Source organism: Myodes glareolus, chromosome 20, assembly GCF_982192425.1.
Source record: "Myodes glareolus chromosome 20, mMyoGla1.1, whole genome shotgun sequence".
NCBI lineage: Eukaryota > Metazoa > Chordata > Mammalia > Rodentia > Cricetidae > Myodes > Myodes glareolus.
In genome coordinates, this window is record NC_142045.1 from 19533406 (window position 1) to 19556928 (window position 23523).

Below are 23523 nucleotides of genomic sequence, written 5' to 3' on the forward strand. Positions count from 1 at the left end.
GTTTATAAAATGCTATTTCCAAGACAACTTTTGTCTAATTTCAGTGTAATTAATTGATGTTGGATTTTTTTAATGTCTTTACATTCTCGAAATTCAAGGTACAGACATTTACATATCAAAGATGCAAAATTAAAACATTCTTTAAACTAGCATCGTAAATAGTGGCTCTCAGTCACGACCCCCATCAAAACCGTATCTCCAAAACTACGTTACGACTCATAACAGCAGAAAAATTACAACTATGAAGTAGCCACGAAACCAATTTTATGATTGGTGGTCAGCACATTAGCTACTGTTTTAAAGGGTGTCAGCATTAGGAAGGTTGGGCACTACCTAAAATAATATGTAAGTGGTTATTTCTAAACTTAAAAACCTCTCTTGCCTTGAATGGCCTCATCTTTATAGTGTCCATTTGAGTCACTTGCTTGGACTTTGGGGGTTACCTCTCCCCATATGTCTAGAATAGGGTGAATACTTAATAGATGATTGGATGTGGAAAACTTACACTGTCCGGTGGCTTGTCTGGGTCACAGTCCCACGCTGCCCGTAAGCGCCGCTCAGACCTCTCCATGGTGCTGAACTGTTACCCTGGTCCATATGAGGAGGAAGAGGTGCTCAGGGACCCCGATTTGGAAAGCCATCCATAGAGCGCCACTTTGTTAGAAATAAAGTTACCTGGCGAGGTCCCACAGCCCTGCTGCAGGGGAAGTGATCCTGCCCTCTGGTTAGCAACTTAGGCAGCTCAAAGCAGATTTTGGAGCAAAAATCTTCAAAACTGAAAGAAAGAGTACCTCCCCTGATAGACGTAGCTGGCTGGATTTTGTCTGCGTTCTTCTAACTGAGGGGGGACATAAACCCATAGACAACCAGGCGAATCAGAGAGCAGAGGACTCCAGACAGGATCCAGACTCTTGATCTTTATGATGAGAACAAGCCCCCGTTAATCCAAAGCAGTTGATTCACTTCATCTGCATTAGCTAAAAAATGAAAAGAAAGCCGAGAATTTCACAAGGCTCCATACGCACTGTGCACATGCCTCCCCCTAGCCCCGGCTCCTGTCTGCTGAAGCTTCTCACAACAGAGAGTAGACTCTTCTGCCTCTCACAGAGTGTCTCTTCCTGAGGCTGGGATGCATACAGAGCACACGACACCCAATGATGTCATTTTGAAAGTGGGTCCCAGTTACGGCCGTATGTAGATGAAGTCCTTCTATTAAGTATTTAGCATAATGATTTTCTTGAAAATCTATTTGTAGCAAATAACTTGGTCTTCTATCAATAGGCTTAACCCTATCAAGCCAGTGCCTCCAAGAGAAAATCAATTCACGGCTCGCACGTGAGGTAGCCTCTGGGTGGGTGAGGATGAACTTCGGGTGCAGGAGACTGGCAGCTTCCAGGGCTACCTGTGGCTGCTAACATTTTCTGATTCTAGACTCCAGAAGCTCAGTGTAGCTTCTGTCCGAGTTATACCCAGGGTTCCAGTTTTTGTGAGGAATAAGTCTTAGCTTTGGATCTCCCTCTGCCTACCTCTCTCATCTCCCAGGAAGAAGTTTCTAAATAAAGAAGGATAAAAGAGCTATGTGCGAACTTCTGAAAACCACCTTCCAACCGCATCGCTCTGTTCGCCAGACTTGATGTGTATACAAGCTACAAGCCAGGTAATGTAAGAAGTTTCGCATGCAAACTAAATAAATAGAATGCCCATTTGTATAATACAACTCTATAATATTGTCCTATAAAGGGGGATGCCAAAGTCTTAACTAGAAGTCTTATACATGCACTGTTCAACTCATATAAACTTGATTATTGAGCCTTTTATAAATTCCGATGCATGGAATTTTTCTTAATCTTGCTCCAACTAAGTTCCATGGATCAACTGTCTGATAATATAAAATTAATATTGTATTTTACAGTGAAAGAAGCTTGAACATGTGGAAAAGAACCTCTTTTTGCATGTTCAAGTTTGCTGTGAAACAACCGAGTTCTACTAAGTCCCAGGGTGAGTAAACTGGTTTATCTCACCTCCCTTCCAAGCTATACCTGATTGTATGTCCTATAAAATGACTGTTTCTCATACCAGGTTCTGGAAAATTATGCTCCTAGAAGAAGTTGTAGCAGTTAGATCTTGTTAATAGTAAAATATTCCAGGTTTCTCCACAAGTAGTAAAACAAAATTTGAGTATCTCCCTTAAGCTATCAGTATGTTTGTTACAGGAGCTGCCAATCATGCGTAGGGAATTGTGGGGATCCTGCAGGGACACAGGTTGTAAGGTTTGCTTGGTTTGACAGTGATTGCTGTGTCCCAGAATCCTAGTGCCATGGTCTAGCACACAATAGGCACTCGAGGGCTACAGAAGAGTGAGGTCAATTAACAAGATGGATCTAATCATGCCTAGTACCTGTGGAAGCAAAAAGAGGGCATTAGATTCCCTGAAGTCACAGGTAGTTGAGAGCCACCATGTAGGGACTAAGACTCAAACCCAGGTCCTTTGGAAGGGCAGCCCTGTGTGTCTAAAATGCCAACCTCCAACCTTATATCATTTTACCATTTCTGAAAACTAAAATATAATTGCATCCTTTTTTTCCATCCTTCAAGTCCCTCCCAGGTCTCCTCCTGTACCCTCTCAAATCCATGGCCTCTTTTTCCTTCATTATTCTTGGTGTGTGTTGGGGTGTGGGTATGTAGGTGTGTATGTTCATAAATATACAAATACAACTTGCTAAGTCAGTTTAGTGTTGCTTGTATTATACAACTTCAGGGATGACCGAGAGGTGTTGGGTTACCAGGTCGAGGTTGGTTAATCCCTAGGGAAGATTAATTCTCCCTTTTCAGCTGTTATTACTTGACTCTTTAATTAGAGCCCTACAAGAATTTCCCCTTCCACGTTAGCATGTCTATTAATATTGTTATTTCTTAGGTCCTGTCTAGGCAGCCATCTTGTATCACGGGTGAAGCCTCCCTGTTATAAAACTAGGAGACACAATCTCACAGCAGATTTCCTGGTCCTCTGACTCTTATAATCTCTCCCCCACCCCCACTATTCCACAATGTTACCTGATCCTTGAGGTTTTATAAACCCCTAAACCAAAACAACTTGCTCATTTTCAAAAACTGCCAGGGGGGAGCTATCCTCAAACAATGAAGTTAAGGAATATTGGAGAAAGGAACCTGTATTATCAGTGAATATTGAAAGACGTAAGATGGAAATGTGTGAAGACACTTTTATACAAAAACATCTTTTACACGCTGTCATTCATGGTTACATATTATTAAAATAATTTCTGAAACTGCAAATGTACTTTCAACGACTCAGATCTAACGAGAACTGCATCTGCTCCTGCGTAACTATCAAGAATTCTTCCTTTGTTTCATAATGGTCCTCTATTCCCTGTGCTATTTGAGGGTCTGGGACAGAAGGTGGAAGATGGAATTTGGGTCCTGGAACACTAAGACTCAAGGGATCTAAATCCATACAGGCTGGGTACAAGCCTGTAACTTGTCCCTGACCTGGAAAATTTAGGTTATTAAATTATTAAGCATCGTAAGGCTTGCAGTCTGAGCAATTACAACACTTGAAATTGTACTGGAAAGGGGCACAGCAAAGCCTCTTTGAGTGCCGAGTGTGCCCTCCCCCTGAGTGGGCACGCCATGATTGTCAACCCCTTTAGTCTCCAGATTTCTCCTGGTGTATTTAAAGTTGAATATTAGAGATACAAAATGAGCAATAAGACTTGAGGGTGATGTGAGACAGGCTGTGGATCTGACTTCAGGGGCATCACTGGCCTTTAGAATATTTGGAAACTTTTGGTGGCTCTAACGGCCACCAATCAGTGAATGTCTAGACACTCTCACTAAAATCTAAGGCCACTGAAACAACACCAGAAATCAAACTGGCTGACAACCCTTCTCTCTAGGATGACTAAGGCTAACTAGAATGGTCAGGTGGTCCAGACCTCTGTCCTTGCACTTGCTCAGAACTATAATCCTCCGCCTTGGGACTGTGGTGACCCTCAGGGCTGGACTTCTACAGCTAAGGGAATGGAGCTTACCCCTCATTCCTGTGGGCAAGGGTCTTCATAGTCCTCTGGAAGGAGGAGAATAATCTGCCATGCCTTAACTGTGTGTAAAATGTAATCTCTCAGGAGATGCCTGCTCATGCTAACACAGACACTCAAATCCTGTTTCATTCCCAGAAATTGAAAGTCTTTGGTAAGAGTAACACTAAAATACATGCTTAATTGTGTAGTCTTTCTATTATATAGATCTCATATATGTGTGTGCGTGCACGTTTATACGTATGTGTATACACCCACATATGTTTGTTCTAGTACAAGGTGATTCTGATAGATTCATTTGGAGAATCTCAAACAGGTCCTGGGCCCAATCAGTACAAAATCACAAACTCCCTCTCTGTAGTGTGTAAGTTTTCTGCAGTGCTATGGGAAAAGTGCATTGAATGGTATCAAGAACAGATTCAACCAAACATTTCTTTGAGAGCCCGGGGGCCCAGGCTCCTTGCTGAGACTTACAGATGGCATGCCATTTAATCTTCCTAGCAATACCAATCCATCTGCAAGGTGGGTGTTACTTCCAGTTGCAGAGGAAGAAGTACTTCTCAAGAGATGTCTTGGACTCAGGGAAACAGTGGGTGAACTCCAGAAAGATAACAGAAGACCAATAAGAAGAAGTAGGCATGGTTCAAAGGTCAGGAGGGATTTTGGTAACAAAGTCAAGTCAAATAGTACAAAACCATCTCCTAACCACCTCGGAGGGCTTTCTGAGTTTGCAGGAATACATTCTAGTGATGCTAAACAGGTTATCAGTCTCTGAGTCTGTATTCTATTAATCAAATTACAAATTATTCAGAGCTGAAAACTAAGTGCATTTTAACACAGGGATCTGACTACTAAAAAGTTCACAGTGTAATCTCTGCTGCTCTTGCAAATTAGTGCATGTTTTTGAGGCCGAAACGTTAACTCTTTCTCACTTGGACAACCACAATTTCCACTTCCCAATGACAGTTCCTATTCAAGTTTCTTATTTCTCAAACAAAACTTTCCAGTTACCACATGATACACTACAGTATAAGGGCACTTAATATGCAAATTGCCAACATAACTTAATATTATCCTCCCTCCCGTTGCTCTTTAATTTGGCGTCGAACAGCTGAGGTTTGAGATTTTAATCAAAGAGCATGGAATAAGGCGATTTATAAAATCAGATGGACTTTTTTTCCCCAATTGTTTCATTCACTGTTTAGAGCTATCAAATTGGAGGGTCATCTTACAAATGTGTTAGCTGATTGCTACCCCTCTGGCTTGCCCGTGCCTAAATGCAGGCTTGCTTTCGAGTGCAGTTAAATGAGGGAAGAAGCGGAGCCTGTGAGCTCCAGCTCGATGCATAATCCAAGGACGGCTACTTATGTTTTAAGTCTCATTTTCGTCATCTGTGACAGAGAGGTTAATAATTGTGCCTCCTTCACATGGTCCTCGAGAGGACCGGCTGAGGAACCCACGGAAAATTTTAGCCGAGAGCTCAGCACACAAGTCTTGAGCTCTTCTTAAGCTGAAGTTGGGAGCTCATGCTTAAATATGGCTGCTGTTTTGTATTTTAAGGCAGATGTATTCTGAGAACTGTATTACCTGCAACGCCCTGCCAAAATAATGAGCAGAAGTACTCAGAAATGCCATTCTTTCGTCAGGGGGAGGATTCAATAGGATCACGGAGCTGGTTTCCCATGAAATGCGTACCTGGGACAGGAAGCTGGGACAGGCAGTAACTGCAGCTGTGACAATGGAGGGGTGGAGTGTAACTGGTCTGGCTCAGGAGACAAGACAGGCAGTTAGTTGACCAGGCTCAGGAAAACTGAGAATGGTCTAGGCAGCAATAGGTTCAGCAAAATGGAAGAGAAGAAGCACCCGTCAGGTCCAAGAAATTCTCCAATAGTATTTGACTTTGGCTGAGGATTTGAAGAAGTAAAGACCACACAACATAATATGGCTTGGCTGCATGTGACCTGATTGCTCGAAGCACCAAAGTTCGGAATGATATTTGCTGAACGTCCTGTCTTTAAGACAGCCTTAGACCAGGCAGTGGTGGCCCACGCCTTTAATCCCAGCACTCAGGAGGCAGAGGCAGGCAGATCTCTCTGAGTTTGAGGCCAGCCTGGCCTACAGAGTGAGTTCCATGGTAGCCAGGGCTGTTATACAGAGAAACCTTGCTTCACCGCCTCCCCACCCTGCAAAAGCCTTAGTCCTTGTTTGACCAGGGACCATCCTATGCCTTATATAAACTTGCACTCCACTCCCAGTGGGCAGGAAACCAAACCTCCCAGTGACCTTCCTGAGGATATAGGGGCAGTGTGTCTGGCAGGTGACTCCAAGTAAATCAAAATCAATTTCTACTTTGTTCCCATGTGGGCTGCAAAGCCCCCAAAAGGTATAAAGATAATGTTCCTGTTAAGGAACCTGTCATGGTGACAATCACGGAAGAGAAGAGAATATTTATCCATCTATACTGATTTCAAGCCAGTAAGCACAGATATTTGTTAAATGCCTTGTAGGGCTAGGGATGTAGCTCAGTACTTTTAGCCACATAGGCTTGATGCTCAGCACTGAAGGAGTTCAACCAAGTCTTGGATATTTGCCTTCCTGGCAGCCTGGAGGCTTGGAAGCAGTTCAAATCGAGTATTGCTTATGTCTTACATTCTGTATGTATCTTTTGCGCCTTATTTTTGTACAGCCGGTGTCAGATAACATCCGGAAGTCACTGTTATAATCAATAACCTCTATCAGAATCTAGCAGTCTCTGTTTGCTTTCTGATAGCAGAGGACAATAATGATTTTTTTTAAAAAATTATTTGACTATTATTTTTGTAGATGTCTAGACATTTCTTTGTCCCTTAACCAAAGCTAAAAGATGGCACTGGATTGACACCCCTGATGAAAAATTCAGCTGATAGAAGACATTTAGACAAGGCAAGCTCCTCTATTAGAAAAAAGATCCAGGGGACTCACGAGCTATGCTGGTTTAAAGAACTCATCGCCATGAGCAGACGCAAATAAAACAGGAAGACCCACAGGTACAGACAAACCAGCGTTTACTCACAGAACACTTGAGGTGCAAAGGTTAAACACTGCATCGGTGAAAAACGCAGGGCTAAGATATAATCTAAGCTCTCAACAACTCCAAAAGGCAATAACTCCACATACAAGCAGTGGGTTGCCAGACTCAAGCTAATTGCCCTGAATCGGAAGCTTTAGAACTGGGATTCTCAACCTTCCTGATGCTGCGACCCTTAACACAGTTCCTCATGTGTAGTGATTTCACCCCAAACCATAAAAAAACATTTTCGTTGCTACTTCATTACGGTTATTCTGTTACTGTCATGAATCGCAATGGAAATAATTTTGAAGGGGGGGGGGGTGTCACGACCCACAGGTTGAGAAGCACTGCTCTCGCTGGCAAATCTGAACCCCTAATTCACGGCCAAAAATGGTTTCTGAAATCGAGTTTCCGTTCTTTATACAGAATCTTCAAATCATTTAATTGCATTTTCTATTGGCATTCACAGCAAAGGCATCCGAAGGACTCAATTTTCACTTTCTCTTTTTCTCATAAATCAAGAGCACTGCCCAACTTGGAGACGCCGCATTTTCCAACGTGGTTCCCAGGCGCCCTCTAGTGACCTGGAGAAAAGTGAGCGCGACCGGTTTCTCCAAAGATCCTAATCTGGGGCCAGATGGAAACAGATCTCTCTCTTCTACTTCAACAGCTGTAAAGTCAGCTTATTCTTTCTTTTAAAAAAACTCATACCCACACAAAACCATCAGATAACATGCCAAGCCATGCCGTCTTCTGAAAACATTTCCAAGAAAGTAACTTTTGCCTGATCTCATGACAAGACTGAAAAAAACAGGACAGCAAAGTAGCGAAGGAAAAAAATTTAAAGAAAATAACATGCTTTACATAATCACCTCTTCCCAACTTTTTATCATTTCATTGATTGCTTATAATTAGACGATCATAATGGTGAAACTCACTGACCTCCTGTTTGCCCGCGCCTAATGATGAACTCCCCGCCTCGTTTAGCGCTTTTAAAACACAGACTTAGAGCAGACGCGTTCACTCCATAACCTTATGCCCTAACCGAGAGTTCATAACTGGTGGTCAGCAAGCCAATTTCAGAGTACAAAACCATGTCTCCCTATCAATCAACATCACTTAAAACTCTGGACTTCTGGCATCTCCTCCTGGAGAGCTGTACTCCTTTACGTCTGTCCGGAGCCCCTTTCGGAAGGGGTACGTGGTACCCATTTAGTCATGGGCACACCCAACCCTTATCAACCCATTTCAGTCTATGATCACCTTCAATGTTTCCTTTCAAACGTTCCCTTTCTAACCCCAATATTGAAGCTGACTTTCAAATCAGCCGAGCATCGCACAGGCACATATCGTAGCAAACAAGTCATAAGAAAAACAGGGAGGGTAGGCAGCGCCCACCTCAGTGACAGAGAAACGCGATCTCACAAAATCTGTGGACACAGTCAAGTTCATTCTGGGCTCAGGAATCTTGTCTTAGTTCTAAGATGTCAAGAGCCTCCCTGTGGGTTCCTTTGTGGCATAGAAGCGACACAGACACCACCCCACCCCCATCTCAAACTACCTCAAGATCTTTTCTTGGAATAAGAGCCGGCGCGGGGGGGGGGGGGGGGGGAGCATCCATATGCGGCGGCGCAAGCCAGTCCAAGCAAGCTGGCAGGGACACTCACGGGTGTGCTGCTGTCGGAGAAGGTGTTCATGCTGACAGAGCTGCTCAGCTTGTCTGAAGAGACGGAGGGTGGGGACGGGCTCCTCTTCTCCAGGGGGTCTTGCCTCTGCAAGTACTCTCGCCATGCTCGCTGAATGCTGCAGAGAAACCCGGCAATATGTCACCGCCAGTCATCACCCACAGACTCAGAAGGGCACGGAGGCGGGGACTGGTTTTAGAGATTGAGAAACTCTAAGATAAATTGTGCTTCCAGAAAGAACACTTGGGCTTTAGCTGCGTTTTGACCATCAAGGCCGGATCTTAAAAGCAAAAACACTAACCACAGCAAAACCAACCCAACTGTCTTTCTCAGACTTGACTGAGGCTAACTCAGCTTGAAAGAAATCAGTTAAGTCAGGGATGGGGGCCATAGGGTATCAGTCAAAGTCAAATTAGTTTGGGCACTAAATGATCTTGGATTTAGGGTACAACAAATATTTCAGGTTCTCATCTTAGAGAAAAGCGAATAGTTGAGGATGATACATTGTTTCCTTCTCAGCATGGCTTTAGCAAGGCTCTGGACATAGACTACAGAGTCCACTTCTGGGACTGTACTCACGCAGACCTCAAGGTGGCGTTCACAACACTGGGCAGTAGGCATGCATGGCCAGATGCGGTGGTCTGGTGGCCCTGACACGGGGACAAGTCCCCAAGAACAGTGTAGTCATTTACTTGACACACTGTGGGCTAATAAAGACTCTCTGAGTGCCCCATGCTATTGAAGACACGAAATAACAGGTTGTTCATTAGGTAGCTTTTTAATATTTCACTCTAGGGAGTTTATTATTTTTAACCTGGGGTTAATGTCAGTAAAACACAAACAAACAAAAGACCGTCCTGAAAAATAGGCGCCTGTCCTGTTTCTGAGTTACAGTTAAGGAATTTTTCGTGGATCACCAGCTCCACACTCAGACAGTGAAATGTCTGAGTTTGTGGGTCATCAGGGAAGGTGCTGGAACTTTTCCTGGGCATTTGGATGTGCACATCAGCTGCCAAGACTCGGTTTTCTAAAGTGATAAGTCAGTATCTGTTACTGCCTCTGCTAGATGCCTAGATGTACCAGGTCTTCTACTCTCTCCCTCGTGAGCTGGGTCATTAAAGTTATTGACCTATGAACAAACTTCCTCAGGCAGAATTGAATACCACCAATTCTCAATAGCCGGTGGATAGAAGGAACACAAAATGCCATCATATTGTTGGACTGCATTGTTTTCCTAATTAATTGAGGTTTTATGAGTTACTATAGTCAAGGAAAATTCCAGAAGGAACCATGAAAGCAATGCCTTGGTCTCAGAGGCCTATCTTGAGCTATGGAGCTTTAAGCACAAGGGACTCATGCTTGGAAATCAGATTACTCTTCTGGGACCTTATTTTCTAGGTTCCTTGTGGTTTGTGTAGAATTCTAAAGTAAGAGTTTTAATGGCTATGGTGGTTTCAATAAAAATGGCCCCAATAGGCTTATATATTTGAATTCCTGTTCACCAGGGACTGTCAGTATTACTAGGTGTGGCCTTGTTGGAGAAAGCATGTAACTGGGGGTGGGCTTTGAGGTTTTAAATGCTCAAGCTAGGCCCTGTCTTCTCTCTCTTCCTCTCTCTCTCTCTCTGTCTCTCTCTCTGTCTGTCTCTCTGTCTGTCTCTCTGTCTCTCTCTGTCTCTATCATTCTCTCTCTCTTTCTCTCTCCCCTTGCTGCCTGCTGATCCAGATGTAGAATCTCTCGGCACCATGTCTGCCTGGACACCTCCACGCTTCCCGCCATGGTGACTGGTGTTAGAGGCTGCTCATTCGTTCCAGCTGTGATGAAATAATCACTCAGAAACCATATTATTTGTAATACTATTGGGCCAATAGCTCAAGCATATTTCTGGCTTACTCTTATATCTTAAATTAACCCATTTCTATTATTTTGTATTTTACCACAAGGCTTATGGCCTACGGGCAAGGTTTGAACCGGCAGCTCGTGTCTTTCTCTTCTGGCAGCTCTATGGCTTCTCTCTGACTCTCCCTACTCTCTCTATATCTCTTTCAGCCTGGCTTTACTCTGTTAAGCCATCGGCCGCAAGCAGCTTCCTTATTAACCAATGAAAGCAACACATAGACAGAAGGACTTCCCACACCAGGTGACAATGGACTAAACCTCTGAAGCTGTAGGCCAGCTCAAACGAAACTCTTTCTTTTATAAGAGTTGGTGTGATCACAGTGTCTCTTCGCAGCAGTAAAACCCTAACTAAGACAAGGGTCCGTCATAAGCCGTTCAGCCCCCCTAAAGCAAGCTCTGACTCTGCTATGGCTGATAATTGCTTACTGTCTTATTGCTCACAGCTTGAACAAAATGCACCCTTGTTGATTTTTCCCCAGCTTTAAGGTTTTAAGCAGAATTGTAAAGACCTACAGGTGGCAAGTCATCCCAAAGCGTCTTTGGGGACAGTCTTCATTAGAGAGCTAAAAACTTTTGGAAACCATCAGTGAGTCATGAGATCTGAAGTTATGGAGGTCCTCCAGGGCTTAGCAAATACTTCAGGGGCACTTTGGATAAACACTGACCTCAAAAAGGTCAAAAAAAAATTCCATGTAAAAAGAAATGAAAAGTTAAATAATATATTTACGGTCCATATAATATCCAAGAGTTTATAAGACTCCAAAGAATCCTTCCTTAGCCTTTGTTAAAAAAAAACAAGCAAGCAAACAAAGAAAAAAACCTGCCTTGACCATTCAAACAAATGTGTAATTTGAAGCGATGCTGCACTTTAGCATCTTGAACACCAGGGGGCGGTGTAACTCTTTAGTGACCCAAGAAATGTCGGCTCAACCCAAAGAGAGAGCTTTGCAAAGGTGAATTTGGTTGATCATCCCCTTTCCTTTAGTTTTGTGGAATCCAGAGGATGACATTTCAATTTTCTGTAAGTCGGAGATTAAGAAAGCAGGATTCATTTCTTCTAAGTGGATAGATAGCGTCTTTCATTGATAAATACTGCAACAATGTCTAATGCCTTTTAAATTGTACAAAAATAAATTTACTATTTTAAAATATGTTTTAGAACATCTCTATGCCCTCTTAATCCTTTAATACATTTTGTATTATTTTTGAACACCTAAATTATAGCCAATGTGGACATACATAGAAACAATTCTATGTAGATGAAAGCATATTACCCTATTATTCTTGATCTCAATAATTGTAGTTTTAAAGACTGCATTGCAGATTGGATAATGCCTTCTTTCAGAGGTTAAGAATAGCAAGCGATTTTTGTCATTTTAGCCTACTGTACTAAATTGTGACATTATTATATTTTAATGGTGCAGTCACAATATCATTAGTCTCTGGGCCCAATACTACCTATTCACCTTCATCTACCTCTGCCATGACCTTCAAACAGTAAAGTGTTTAAAATCAAGCCTTGTTAGTACCGTCTTCAACTGCTGGAGGAGGGGATTAAAAGAGAACGTAGAAGCCGCTCAGCCACCCATGCTAGCGCTACCATAATCCCAACTCGCAAATCTCTCTTATGGATGCAGCCTACAGACTACCTTGACATTTTTATTTTTAAAATTAAACCATGCTATCAATATAATGCTTTTAAAAACAGGTTGAAATAAGGGAGGATATCTTGTTCCGTCCAACATCCTGAAGTACAAGCATCATTCGTAATAGAAGCTGAACACTTTTTGAGGCCATTTTTTTTTTGGCTGTCTTATGTCTCTTTTCTCAGGCTGTTTGCTGCCTCTGACCTAGTCTGTTTACTTATGTCTGTCTTGCAGCAGGGGGATGACACTGGGTACCACCCTCATTGCTACCGAATACGGCAGGAGAGAGAAGAAAGGGCTTCCATAGGAGGACGGAGATGCTCAGAGAAGGTTTGGGGAGCTTTAGGATTTGAATTGGGATCTAGAGGGTGGATTAGGTTTGAGGGGGGACCGAGAGGGCAGAAAAGAAAGGAAAAAGAGGACAGCTATCAGGAAAAAGGCCAGGGGACGGTGGTGAAGCTAACTGTGAAAACGACTCCCTCACAGGTTAGGATTTAGACAGCCTGGGTCTTAATTCTGTAACACTCTTTATTAGGAAGACAAAGATCTTCTGAAATGAGGAGCCAGGAGTCCAGGACAGAGGAGAGCTTCCCCAACATGGCATTAAACACTGAAAGCACAGCCTATCAGAATGGGTATCTTTCCCAGCAAATCCAATTTTCTCCACAAGACTATATTCCCCCGAGCAACAACCACCCACATATATGCATCACTGTCTAGGTAGTTCCGGGATAATGGCAAGTAGCGATTAACAAATGTGTTTTTTCTAGCATCATGTCCCAGAAATAGCTCAGAGAAAAAGCTCTACCTCACAAGGAAGTGTGTTGAGCATGATAGATGGTCCTGACTGGCTTGACTTCTCATTAGCTGGGGCCTTTAGCAATATGCTAAACAGTCTGGCCTACATCTTGCCCTTCCACAATAGGAACATACAATAATGCATTCTTTCTAACTCTTTCAAGAGGGCAGTCGATGACATATCCAGATCGTTGAGCCCCACACTTGACAAACAGAGCAGGCCTGGGTAAGCCAGCATTATTGCTTCAGAAAACAAAAGGCACAGCGAAGGCTTGCTTTCAGGTGATGTGTAAGCCCCATATCACTGTGCTCTTCTGGCCTCCCAAAGAACCCACGGCTTCTCTTGGAGGACGAGGTGGACGTATAAATACATTTGGAAAAGACACATTTGGATAGGAAAGCTGGAATAGTCTGGACATTTTTCTCTGCTGTTCTCCCAGAAAACCGTTAGGATCCTGTTAGGGGAAGAGTGCCAGGGAGCACAGAGACTGCCAGGGTTCCCAATGCCTCATGAGAGGTGAGAACTGGGATGGAATTGGAATTCAAAGCTTGCGCTCTCAACCGCCCTTTTCACGTAACTTCCGCATAGTGTGCTTTTGGCTGCAGCCATGTTTCAGTTGCTGTGATACAACACTGACCAAAAGCAACTTTGGGAGGATGGAGTTTCTTTCAGCGCATGGGTCCATCATCAAGAGAAGCCAGAATAGGAACTCAAGGCCCGACCCTGGAGGCAAGAACTGAAGAATGCAGCTTGCGAGCTTACTTCTCCTGACTTCTCGTAACACTTAAGACCACCTGCCGAGGTATGGCACCTCCCACCATCAGCTGGGTCATGGTAAACTCTGACTTCAATCATTAACCAAGAAAATGCTCCCCCAAAAGCCCACAGGCCACTCGATGAAGGTGATTCCTCAATTGAGGGTCTCTCTTCCCATGTGACTCCGGCTTGTGTCACGCTGATAAAAACCACCTAGCATAAGTAAACCGAGATTGTGCTTAAGTAATGAGACTTAATGTCATTTTTTAAAAATGAAATAGTCTCACAAATTCTGAAATCTCAACAGGCATTTTCCCCCTTGCAACTTGTCAAATACATTTTCAAATGAAAAAGTGATTAATGTTCAATATATCAATATGTCGTTCTATCATAAAATACTATCAAAGCATAAATAGTGGTTTAAATCGGGAGGATTTTTTTGATATTCACCTATAACCTGTGAACTGTGGCCCAGACATGAAGGATGACTCCCGGGGGTCTGAAGGGTGGCTCCTTTTGCCACAGGGCTCTGATACTCATTCAGTGCATACTTTCGTGGCCAAACCATCTGGCCTCCACTCAGAGAAGGCTCAGCCAGACTCCTCGGGCTGTGCCGGCATCCTTCATCCAGGTGTATTCACTTGACTGCCTGATGGAGGTTTGCTTTCTCCTTGTGTGGAACCTGCCTTTCCCTGCCCCCAAATGCCTTCCATGAATCCTGTGTGATCCTGATTATTTTCCTCTTGACACAGTACATCGATCATCCAAGCCTAAAACTCAGAATGATCTCTTAACAGCTGTGTGAGGTAGGTAATATCCCTTTGATGACACTTTAATCTCTCTCCCTCCCTCGCTTCCTACTTCCCTCCCTCGCTTCCTACTTCCCTCCCTCGCTTCCTACTTCCCTCCCTCCTTTTTTCCTCTGTCTCCTTGGGTCACTTATTGAGGCCTCCACTTCCTTCTTCTGACTTCGCCCTACCACATGACTTGTTTGGCCCTTCTTTCAGATGCTTTCCTTTTGGCAAGGTCTGGAGTGTGAGAAGCCAGCTGAAGGGATCTTGTCCCGCCCCACAATCCATGCTGGGGTTCACGCTCATGCAGGATAAGCTGCCCACACTGAAACAAGTTCTCCTCTTGCTTGTCACATTTGGTGATCTTCTCACCCGAGTGTCTCTCTGCCTTTGCGGTTCAGGGCTCACCATCAGTCAGTTGTACCCTGCCCTGGAGCCTACAGTACGTCTTCATCAGGAGGAGGGGCACGTCTCCAGAAGATTGTGTGAGAAAAAATAATCTTCCTCTTCTCTTGCATTGGGAGAAGGGAGATGTTTGCATTGTCGTTACCAAAAGAAGTCAGAAGCTTTAAGACAAAGTCTGTGCCTTTGAAGGGCAACTCGAAGAACTCAGACAAAGGCCTTTGTATTAGTTTTCTTCATGCCTGAAGGCCTGTCCCTTGAAAAGCAAGGACGGCCAATGCCTCCCCTATAAGGAGGCCAAGGTTTGTGAGGAAGGTTGTCACAAAAGATACGCTCAGAGGAGCAAGAAACACAGCCGATGAGCAGGTAAAAATCTGCTATGTGAGGGCTCCTGGGAGGCGCCGCGGTCCCATTCTCCAAGATCCCAAGCCTTGGAACCACCTTAAAGGAGACAGCTGCCTAGGAGCCCGAGTGCTCACCATTGGCAGGAAACCCAAGGGTTTAGCACAGGGGAGGTAGAACAGTCTGCTGTAGAAAGGAGAACAGGGAAGGAACAGGGAAGGGAGGGAGGTGGGCATAGAGGAGGTGAAGGTGTGATCAATTGGATGTGCACTCTGTGTGTCTGTGTGTGTCTGTCTGTCTGTCTCCCTCTCCCTCCCCCCACCTGTGTGTGTGTGGGGGGAGGGGAGATATGGAACCTACCCTGGGAATTACAAATTTAATAACCAAATTAGACAAAACTCACTGAGCTGGAGTATATTCTCCGATAGGACTCAAATTCTATTATTGGGCAAGATTAAGCTCTCTCCCTTCAGTCCCCTCCAGTGACTGGAAATGGGGTTCCGAGTTATTAGGAGAGATAAAAAGCATTAATTTATACTCCACTGAGCTGAGACTCCTCCAGCAAACCAGCAAGCATAGCCTCACAAGGCCCGAGCTCTCTCAGCCAGCTGACTCGCAAACCGAGAGATTTGATTTTTTTTTTCTCTACTTTTTCCTCCTCTTGGCACCCACTCCTCTACCTTGATATATTGGAGATGATGAAAACTTTAAAAAAAAACTTAAAAAACATTTTCTAACTTATCTCTATCATCCAATGAATCTTTCACGTCCCCCCCCCACCAAGTACGGCAGCTCTCCTTTGTAGCACCTTCTCATTTAAAACGACCTCATCTTCAAGAGATTCCTAACAACCCGACAATCTGTGCTCACACTTCAGAATGTTCAATAGCCAGATTCCTTCTTTCAGGGAGCGAGGCACAGAGCTTCCTAGCAGGACACCCGCCTGGTTCAGAAGCTGTCTCTGGGCTGATCCTGAAGCGTAGGCTGGATGCTCACACGATGGCCCTCTTCTTAAGGATGTGTAAGGCTGGCGCAGACTCACAGCGGTGTGGATGCCCATCTTCTCTCGTCAGGATACCATAAATCTGTCATTCCGTTCCTGTCTAAATGCCTTCATCTGCAAGGACTTACGGTTCAAATCCACACACCCTTCTTCAGAGAGACTTCCTTGGGCTTCTCTGCAAACGATCTGTGGTTCTCAAGTTCAGACATGTTTAAACTCTGTGGGTGTTAAACTTCTGGGGTTTTTACAGGAAAGGGAAGATTGCGTGTACCAACCAGCATCTGTATTTGTGCCTCTGAGTGAGACTCGGCGCGTGGAAGAAGCACAGAAATTAGCAATGAATGGGATACTCTGTGGCACAGTGAGATTCTGATAGCTTCCTTCTCTACTTAAAAATGCCTTTAAAAGGTTGATAACTTGTCTTATTGTCAGGAGCCATGAGAGTTACAGCAGGTGGCACCTAGTGTTCAAATGTCAGCCCACCAGAGGAATGCTTATCTGATGGAGGTTAATCCTGTCCTGGCAAGGCCTGCAGGACCATAAACTTTGGAAGCTGTCGGTCATTCTGCTAAAGCAGTTTAGTGTCTTCCCAAACTACCATCACTGTAGTGTGTAATCTCATATGATATGTAGTATGTGTATGTAGTCTTATGATTGCATTTCCACCTTACGGGCACATATATCTGTGGGTGGTCAGAAAGATGACTTTTCATTTAGCTTTATGGTTTTGATATATAGAATATATATATATGTATATATATATGTGTGTGTATATATATATATATGGACATGTTTCATAAGTAGATCTATTTGTCCCATAAGAACTGTAGACACTTAAAAGCCTGCTTTGTTCCTTTGGACTCAGACTAACTGCATACGATTAGCTCACTTTCACCTCAGAGCAAGTTCAAACTAAACTAAAGGCTTTTTGTAAATAGATCATAAGTCTGGAACTTTGCAACTATGCGCAAGGTCAGAGTTGCAGATGTCCAACCAAGGTTAGAAGAAAAGCATGGCAATTCTGGGCTTGCCACTCTGCTAACAAAAGACCAATGTCTCAAAGCTGATCTCACTTCTGTAACCACAGACCCTTGTGTTGCCATGGCAATGGCTCAACCCCCTATCGCTTGCCCTAGGAATGTGCTTTTGACCAATGAGAGACAGCTTTTGTATTTTCTTCATCTCTTCAAGTCTCATGGAAAAAAAGAATGTTTTGAGACTGGAGAGAGAAGACGAGAGGAGAAGAAGCTACTAGAAGTTAGAAGTAGGATAGCAGAATTAGAATAGACACAGATGAATAAAGAGACTGATTCAGAAAAGCTCGCGAGAGCTTGTTCATTTGCCCTCAGATCAGCCAGAGGAAAACGTCCCTTTCATTTCTTGTAGCTTCCGATTTAGACCCTGAAAGGGCGTTGAGGCTGGCACCCCAAAAGCCCTCGTGACCTTATAATAGGGTTCGCTTCACTTTGGGTCTCGCTAGTGTCATTGTATTGATGCTGCGGTGGGGTTAGGACAGTTTCATTGTTCTCGTCACTCAGAGCAGGAGGTGGCCTCACACTGGTCCTTATTGGGAGAGACTGTGCAAAAGCATCATCCACCATCGGAAGAGCGGGGAAGATGTGTTTTCCCCCAACACTGCTGGTGGGAATGGAATGGGGAAGTAAGAAGGATGTTAGAGGGCCGTGGTTTCACACGCATGGAAGGTGGGGCCTCAATCACAAGATGAAACATGATAGAAAGAGCTGTACAAGACCTGAAGGAAAGCCCCAAACTGAGCGACTATTCCATCAAATACTTCCTACCATCGCCCAGCAGATGGTGGTGTGGGCTAGAAGCACCTTGGTTTCTGCCTCGGCCCTGGCTGGACCTGTAGCACGCAAATGAGAAATGAAGAAGAGGGTGGTTCTGTGCCGAAACGCTCCGAGTGTGTTCAGGGGTACAAGCGCACACACCTGTAGAACGAATTGATTCGTGTTACTCTGCAAGGACTCACATTTTCACTTTTGACTCCAAGGGCTGTAGGCTGAGAGGGAACTTCTCGATGTTGTTCTCCGCATCCATGGTCAGCTGGTGACTAGAAGGAGAAAGAGCTAGTCAGTAACTCAACCCAGGAAGCCGTTGTTTACAGTGAAAATACTTCAGACTTACATGTTTGTTTTTTTTTTTTAAAAAAAAGGTGATGTGGATTTATTAACAGAATCCTAAACTCTGGTGTTAAGTGACCGCACTCTAGAAAGAAAATATTGCCTTTCTCTGCTTCCTCTTCTACCCTGCGTTCTCTGCTCCTCAACTAGACATTCACAGCTAATGCATGAAAAATGGTCTCTTTGGGATAAACAAGGAGGAAATGTGAACCTTTGCTAGAGGGATTAGACTGAAAGAGAATAGCACACACCCTGACATGACTGGGCAGTTGTAGGAAAACTCAGTTTAACCCCTTACTTTCTTCTTATTTCTACCCGCTATTCATTCTCAAAGACGCCACTGCCAAGGAACTTCCCCCTTCATCCCATGAGCTGTTTCTGCACTCACACTGAGGAGAGCGTGAGCTTTGCGTCCACGGTCACAGCTTCTTGAGGATGTCGTGGCCCCTGACTGGCTGCTCACCGGTCAGGCTGAAGGCTGTCCTTGGCTAGGTTTTGCAGAGTGGATGCAAAGTTGAGAGTGAAATAATAGGAAACATAAAGCGGAGGTAATTTAGCAGAAGTGGTTGTCAAAGGGGAAGGCTAGAAAGACAAGACACGGAGTAGGCAGGAAAGGCAAATAGGTCACGGTCATAATGTAGCTGGGAAACTCAAAGTTCGGTGAAGTGTGTTTCGCACCACTGAGAGAACCGTACACTGTCTTGCCTCTCATCCCTTGCAAGACACTGGCTGGAAGAGCTGATACCAGGCTTGAGACGCTTACTCCAACCAAATGCAGTTGAGAGGTTGAGTCTTTTATAGTTTTCTACAGCCCTGTCCAGGACCCATGTCTTCTCTGCTGGCTAGTTGTCTGTCAACTGGGCACACAGAGTCATATGGGAAGAGAGAACCTCAACAGAAAAAGAACCTCTATCAGATTGGCCTGTCGGCGAGTATGTGGGGGCACTTCCTTGATTATCGATGGATGTGAAAGTGTCCGCTCCAGTGCCACCCCTGGGCAGGTGGTCATGGGAGGTAGCTGACCATGAGCCAGGAATTAGGTCAGGAAACAGCGTTCCTCTAGGCGGAGGGTCTCTGCTCCAGTCCTTGCCTCCCGGTTTTTGCCTTGAGCTGATCTCTCACAAAGACAGCCGGTTGCCCAGGAGTTGTGATGAACCTTTACCTCCCCAAGGTGTTTCCAGTCAGTGCTTTATCACTGAAAATCAAGCCATTGCATCCTTTGTAAAGTACAGGCAAGGGGTGTGTGGAGCCCCCACCCCCAAAGAACGTGAGCCTGTTTCTCCGCAGTGACCAAAGGTCAGAGTTGGAACTCACCTCTAGTTCCTTCAAGGTTATTGTGCGTCTACCTCAAAGATTCCCACCTAGGTGTGGACCAGAGAGTTCGCATCTCTCAAGGTTATCGCCAACAGGTGTGACTAATAGCCAGTCCTGTGCTCCACGAATAGAGAAGTAAACCTCTTCCTACCTCAGACAAAAGTCTGAGGATCCAACTAAGGTCCTGCTCCCTTGAAGAGATAACTTTGGATTCCACCCAGGGATTGGTTTGCCTACAGATGGTTTTGTTCTAGGGTGTGAGCATGACTTGTTCTGTTCTAGCAACAGAATGTTTGGCTATGGCTGTAGCCCACAACCTTCAACTGGTCTATTCAGTTCCTTATATCATGCTAAAGCGGGTTTTTTCTCTTACTCCTATCTTTTGGGGTCAGGGGTATTTTAAGCAGTTGGAAATTAAGTGCGGGTGAATTTTCACTACTCACTGGAATTCCCTCCCGATACTATTCTATATATTTCTTGGTTTTATTATTTCAGTCGCATCTTCATATTCTTTACTATATTTCTAAATCTCCACGCCTCTATCCTGGTGAGAGGTGTTTTTGTCGAGGCTGGTCCCCAATAGGTGTGTGTGTGTGTGTGTGTGTGTGTGTGTGTGTGTGTGTGTATCTGACAAAATTAATGCTTTACTTTGATATTTTTGTGCGCCTAGGTTCCTTCAAAGGCCAGTGGTGTCTTACCAAGTTGTGAAATGCCACCAGTATATGGGGACCTCCAGTATGAAAGTCAGTAATGCAGGGGAGCAAAGATGTAGAGCAGGGAGTTTGGAGGAGATCTTCAAGACTGATGCAGGGGACCCATCAGGGAAACGGAGGTAAACTTGCTAGAAGGCTACTCAAAAGAATGAGAACCATGACCGAGACCGCAGGAAGGAGGAATGTGTCCTAGTGCTAATCCTTTAGCCTCACACAGGTATGTCTTCCTTCAGCCTCCTAGTGAGGAAACGCGAAGAGACAGGCGAATTCTGTATGGCCACTAGGTGGCGCCATGAGCCCAAAAGAGTGCTGCTGCGGGACGGCCTGATGGTTGAGCGGTAGATAAACATTCTTTTACCCTGCGACACCGGTTTGCAGCATTTTTCTGTTAATTCTTTATTATCCAGCCATGTGTGCCCCAGGAATAATTCAAGGCATGGGGTCAAAACGGTGAAAACACTACCCATAGTCCCTGTTCCTTCAGCCTGGGAGGTGTGTATTATAAATGTGTGCAGTGTGTATGATTGTGTGTAAGTGTAACTGATATTGTTAAAAAGAAGGCATGAATGGACCTCATCCAGGGAAGGTGATTATACATTGATGTACCCCACAATCACGTGATCTGGTAGGGGTAGCAGCCTCATAACCAGGGCCTTTTAAAGTTTGAGTCTATTAAGCATCCCATTAATTACAAATTAGCCAATTTGCAAAGAGTATCTGCAATACAGGGACTATAGCCTGCGATCATCAAAGACAACAATAGTGAATCTTTTACACTTATACATAAAGTAATTATATGGCCTAATTTGGGCATATCAATTACACATCACCAACAAGCTATAAGTGACAAACATCTATTGGCTTAAGCTAGCTCGTACTAGAGCATCTTATCAATAGTTTCCCATGGTTAATCAAGTCATTATATATCAGTACAATGGTGGAACAAGCAATCACAAGTCTTCCACCAGAGAAAGAGCCTGGTTCAATAATCACAAAAAGCAAGGTACCCAGACTAAGGTCTTACATAAGTTAATAAGTAATTATCATTAACCATCAACTCCCAAGAAGCCTCCTAATTAATAGTGTACCAATTAATTGCCTTTATCTTTGGACACAAGCCAAGCTCTCTTGTGTCTGTATGTATGTGTGCATGGGCGCACATGCATGCATGTGGAGGTAAATGCTCTCAACTGGCCTTCCACGGTATGGAGCTGTAGCCTCCCTGCCCTTCACACTGTCTACAACAAAACCCTGTTGAGTGCTTGGAATAGATGTAATATTCCAAGGGGGAATAGCCGATCAACGGCTATGGCACCATGATCACTTAACTTACGGTCATTTTGAATAGCAGAGGTGATTTACATCGACACCTAAGTCAGCTACAGCTGTAATGAAACGCCTGGACTGCTCCCTTGAAGCACCTGAGGTTTTTCAATCAACACTGACAGTGATCAAGGGCACAGTGCGGCCTGGAAGCGGACCAGGAAAAATTTCCAGCAATCTATGCAAATGTAGCAAGAAAACCGTGTAAATGTTGGGTTGGGTGTCCGCTGCAATTTTTTTTTCTCTGTAATTGATAAACTGGAAAGAGATGCTTTCTTTTGAAACTTTTCCCTGTGTGCCTGTCTGTGTTCTTGGACAATTCTCATCCCTAGAATCTTCCATCCTCACAGGGGAACAGAACAAATCTTCAAGACAGTCAGGCCATTCTCAGCAGCTTTTAGCTTTCCTGGGTCTTTGGATGGCACGAGAGAAAAGGTAAGCTGGCATTGGTTGGGGTGAGGGAGGGGCAGGGGAACAAGTCCCTCCCCCCCCCACACACAAACATACTTCACCAATGTTCACATGTCTTACTAAGAGCAGAGAGCTGGGGAATTTTCATGTTGGTTGTACTGAGAGATTTAATAGGGAGCTGTGGTCAATTAGCAAGGAAAGAAAAAATAACTTTTGGAGTTCATTTCCTACATTTAAATCAATGATGAAAGCCAGACATAGCCAGGTTGAATAAATGAATGGGCTGAACATTACAGAGGCAGCACGTCCTCAGAGAGCATGGCTGCTCTGGTTGTTCACTGAATGACTGCACAGACTGAAAAGAAAAACTGCCCACTGGCCCTCTCCCCAACTCCTCCTCAGAACTACTTGAAGGAAGAGGCCAAATGCTGTCTCCATAACTGCAGATTCAATTTGTCTGGGGTGGGGCTTGAGTCAGAACATTTTTGTTAAGCTGACTCTAAACATCCAGATGAAGAAGCATGGTGTAGAGCTCATATCATTGCAACCTGAGACTCCATAGAAGAAAAGCCTTTTCAGAATGAGCCAAAATTGTCATTATTATTGCTTACATATACCTAGTGAACGTGTTCATAAGGAAGGATTAACTAGTTTTAAATTTAAGTTTATTTTCAACTAATAGGTAACTTTTGGACATGTTAAGGTGGGCAGGTGGCTCAGCTGGTACAAATACTTGCCCTGCTGTCATGAGGCCTGGGAATCTGACACCAGCATTCCTGAGACAAACACAGAGCCTGGTACAGCCCTGGAACTTCAGCTCCCACAGGCTACATAGAGACAGAACGACCTTTGGGGTCCTCAGGATTTCAGCCTAGTCAAGAAAACACCGGCCATAGTTCCATGGAGAGACCCTACTCAAAGGAATAGACAGAGAGATCGGAGGAGGCCCAGAGCCTTCTTCTAGACTCCATGCCCCCATATAGGAGCAAGCACGCACATGCATGGGTGCGTAAACTCACATACATGGAGACTCCCACAAACAAGTAAGTTTCTAAATCATATGCATTAATGTGATGTTTTCCAAATAGGCGTACATTGTGTGGTATTTAAATCATCATTTCTTCATGATAAATTTTTTACTATAAATTCTTCTGGCAGTCTTTTGAAATATACCAAAGTGCTCATTAGCAC

At 44.2% G+C, this 23523-nt stretch overlaps 1 protein-coding gene across 1 annotated transcript in view; it reads right to left on the reverse strand.

Moving 5' to 3' along the window:
- Schip1 (schwannomin interacting protein 1) overlaps positions 1-23523 on the reverse strand; it is a 726814-nt gene that overhangs the window by 554012 nt on the left and 149279 nt on the right. The window contains exons 3-4 of the mRNA XM_048424584.3: positions 18421-18501; positions 8772-8907 (exon numbers count right to left, since the gene is read on the reverse strand). Of these exons, the coding sequence (XP_048280541.2) occupies positions 8772-8907; positions 18421-18501 (217 nt within the window). The remainder of the gene's footprint in view (positions 1-8771; positions 8908-18420; positions 18502-23523) is intronic.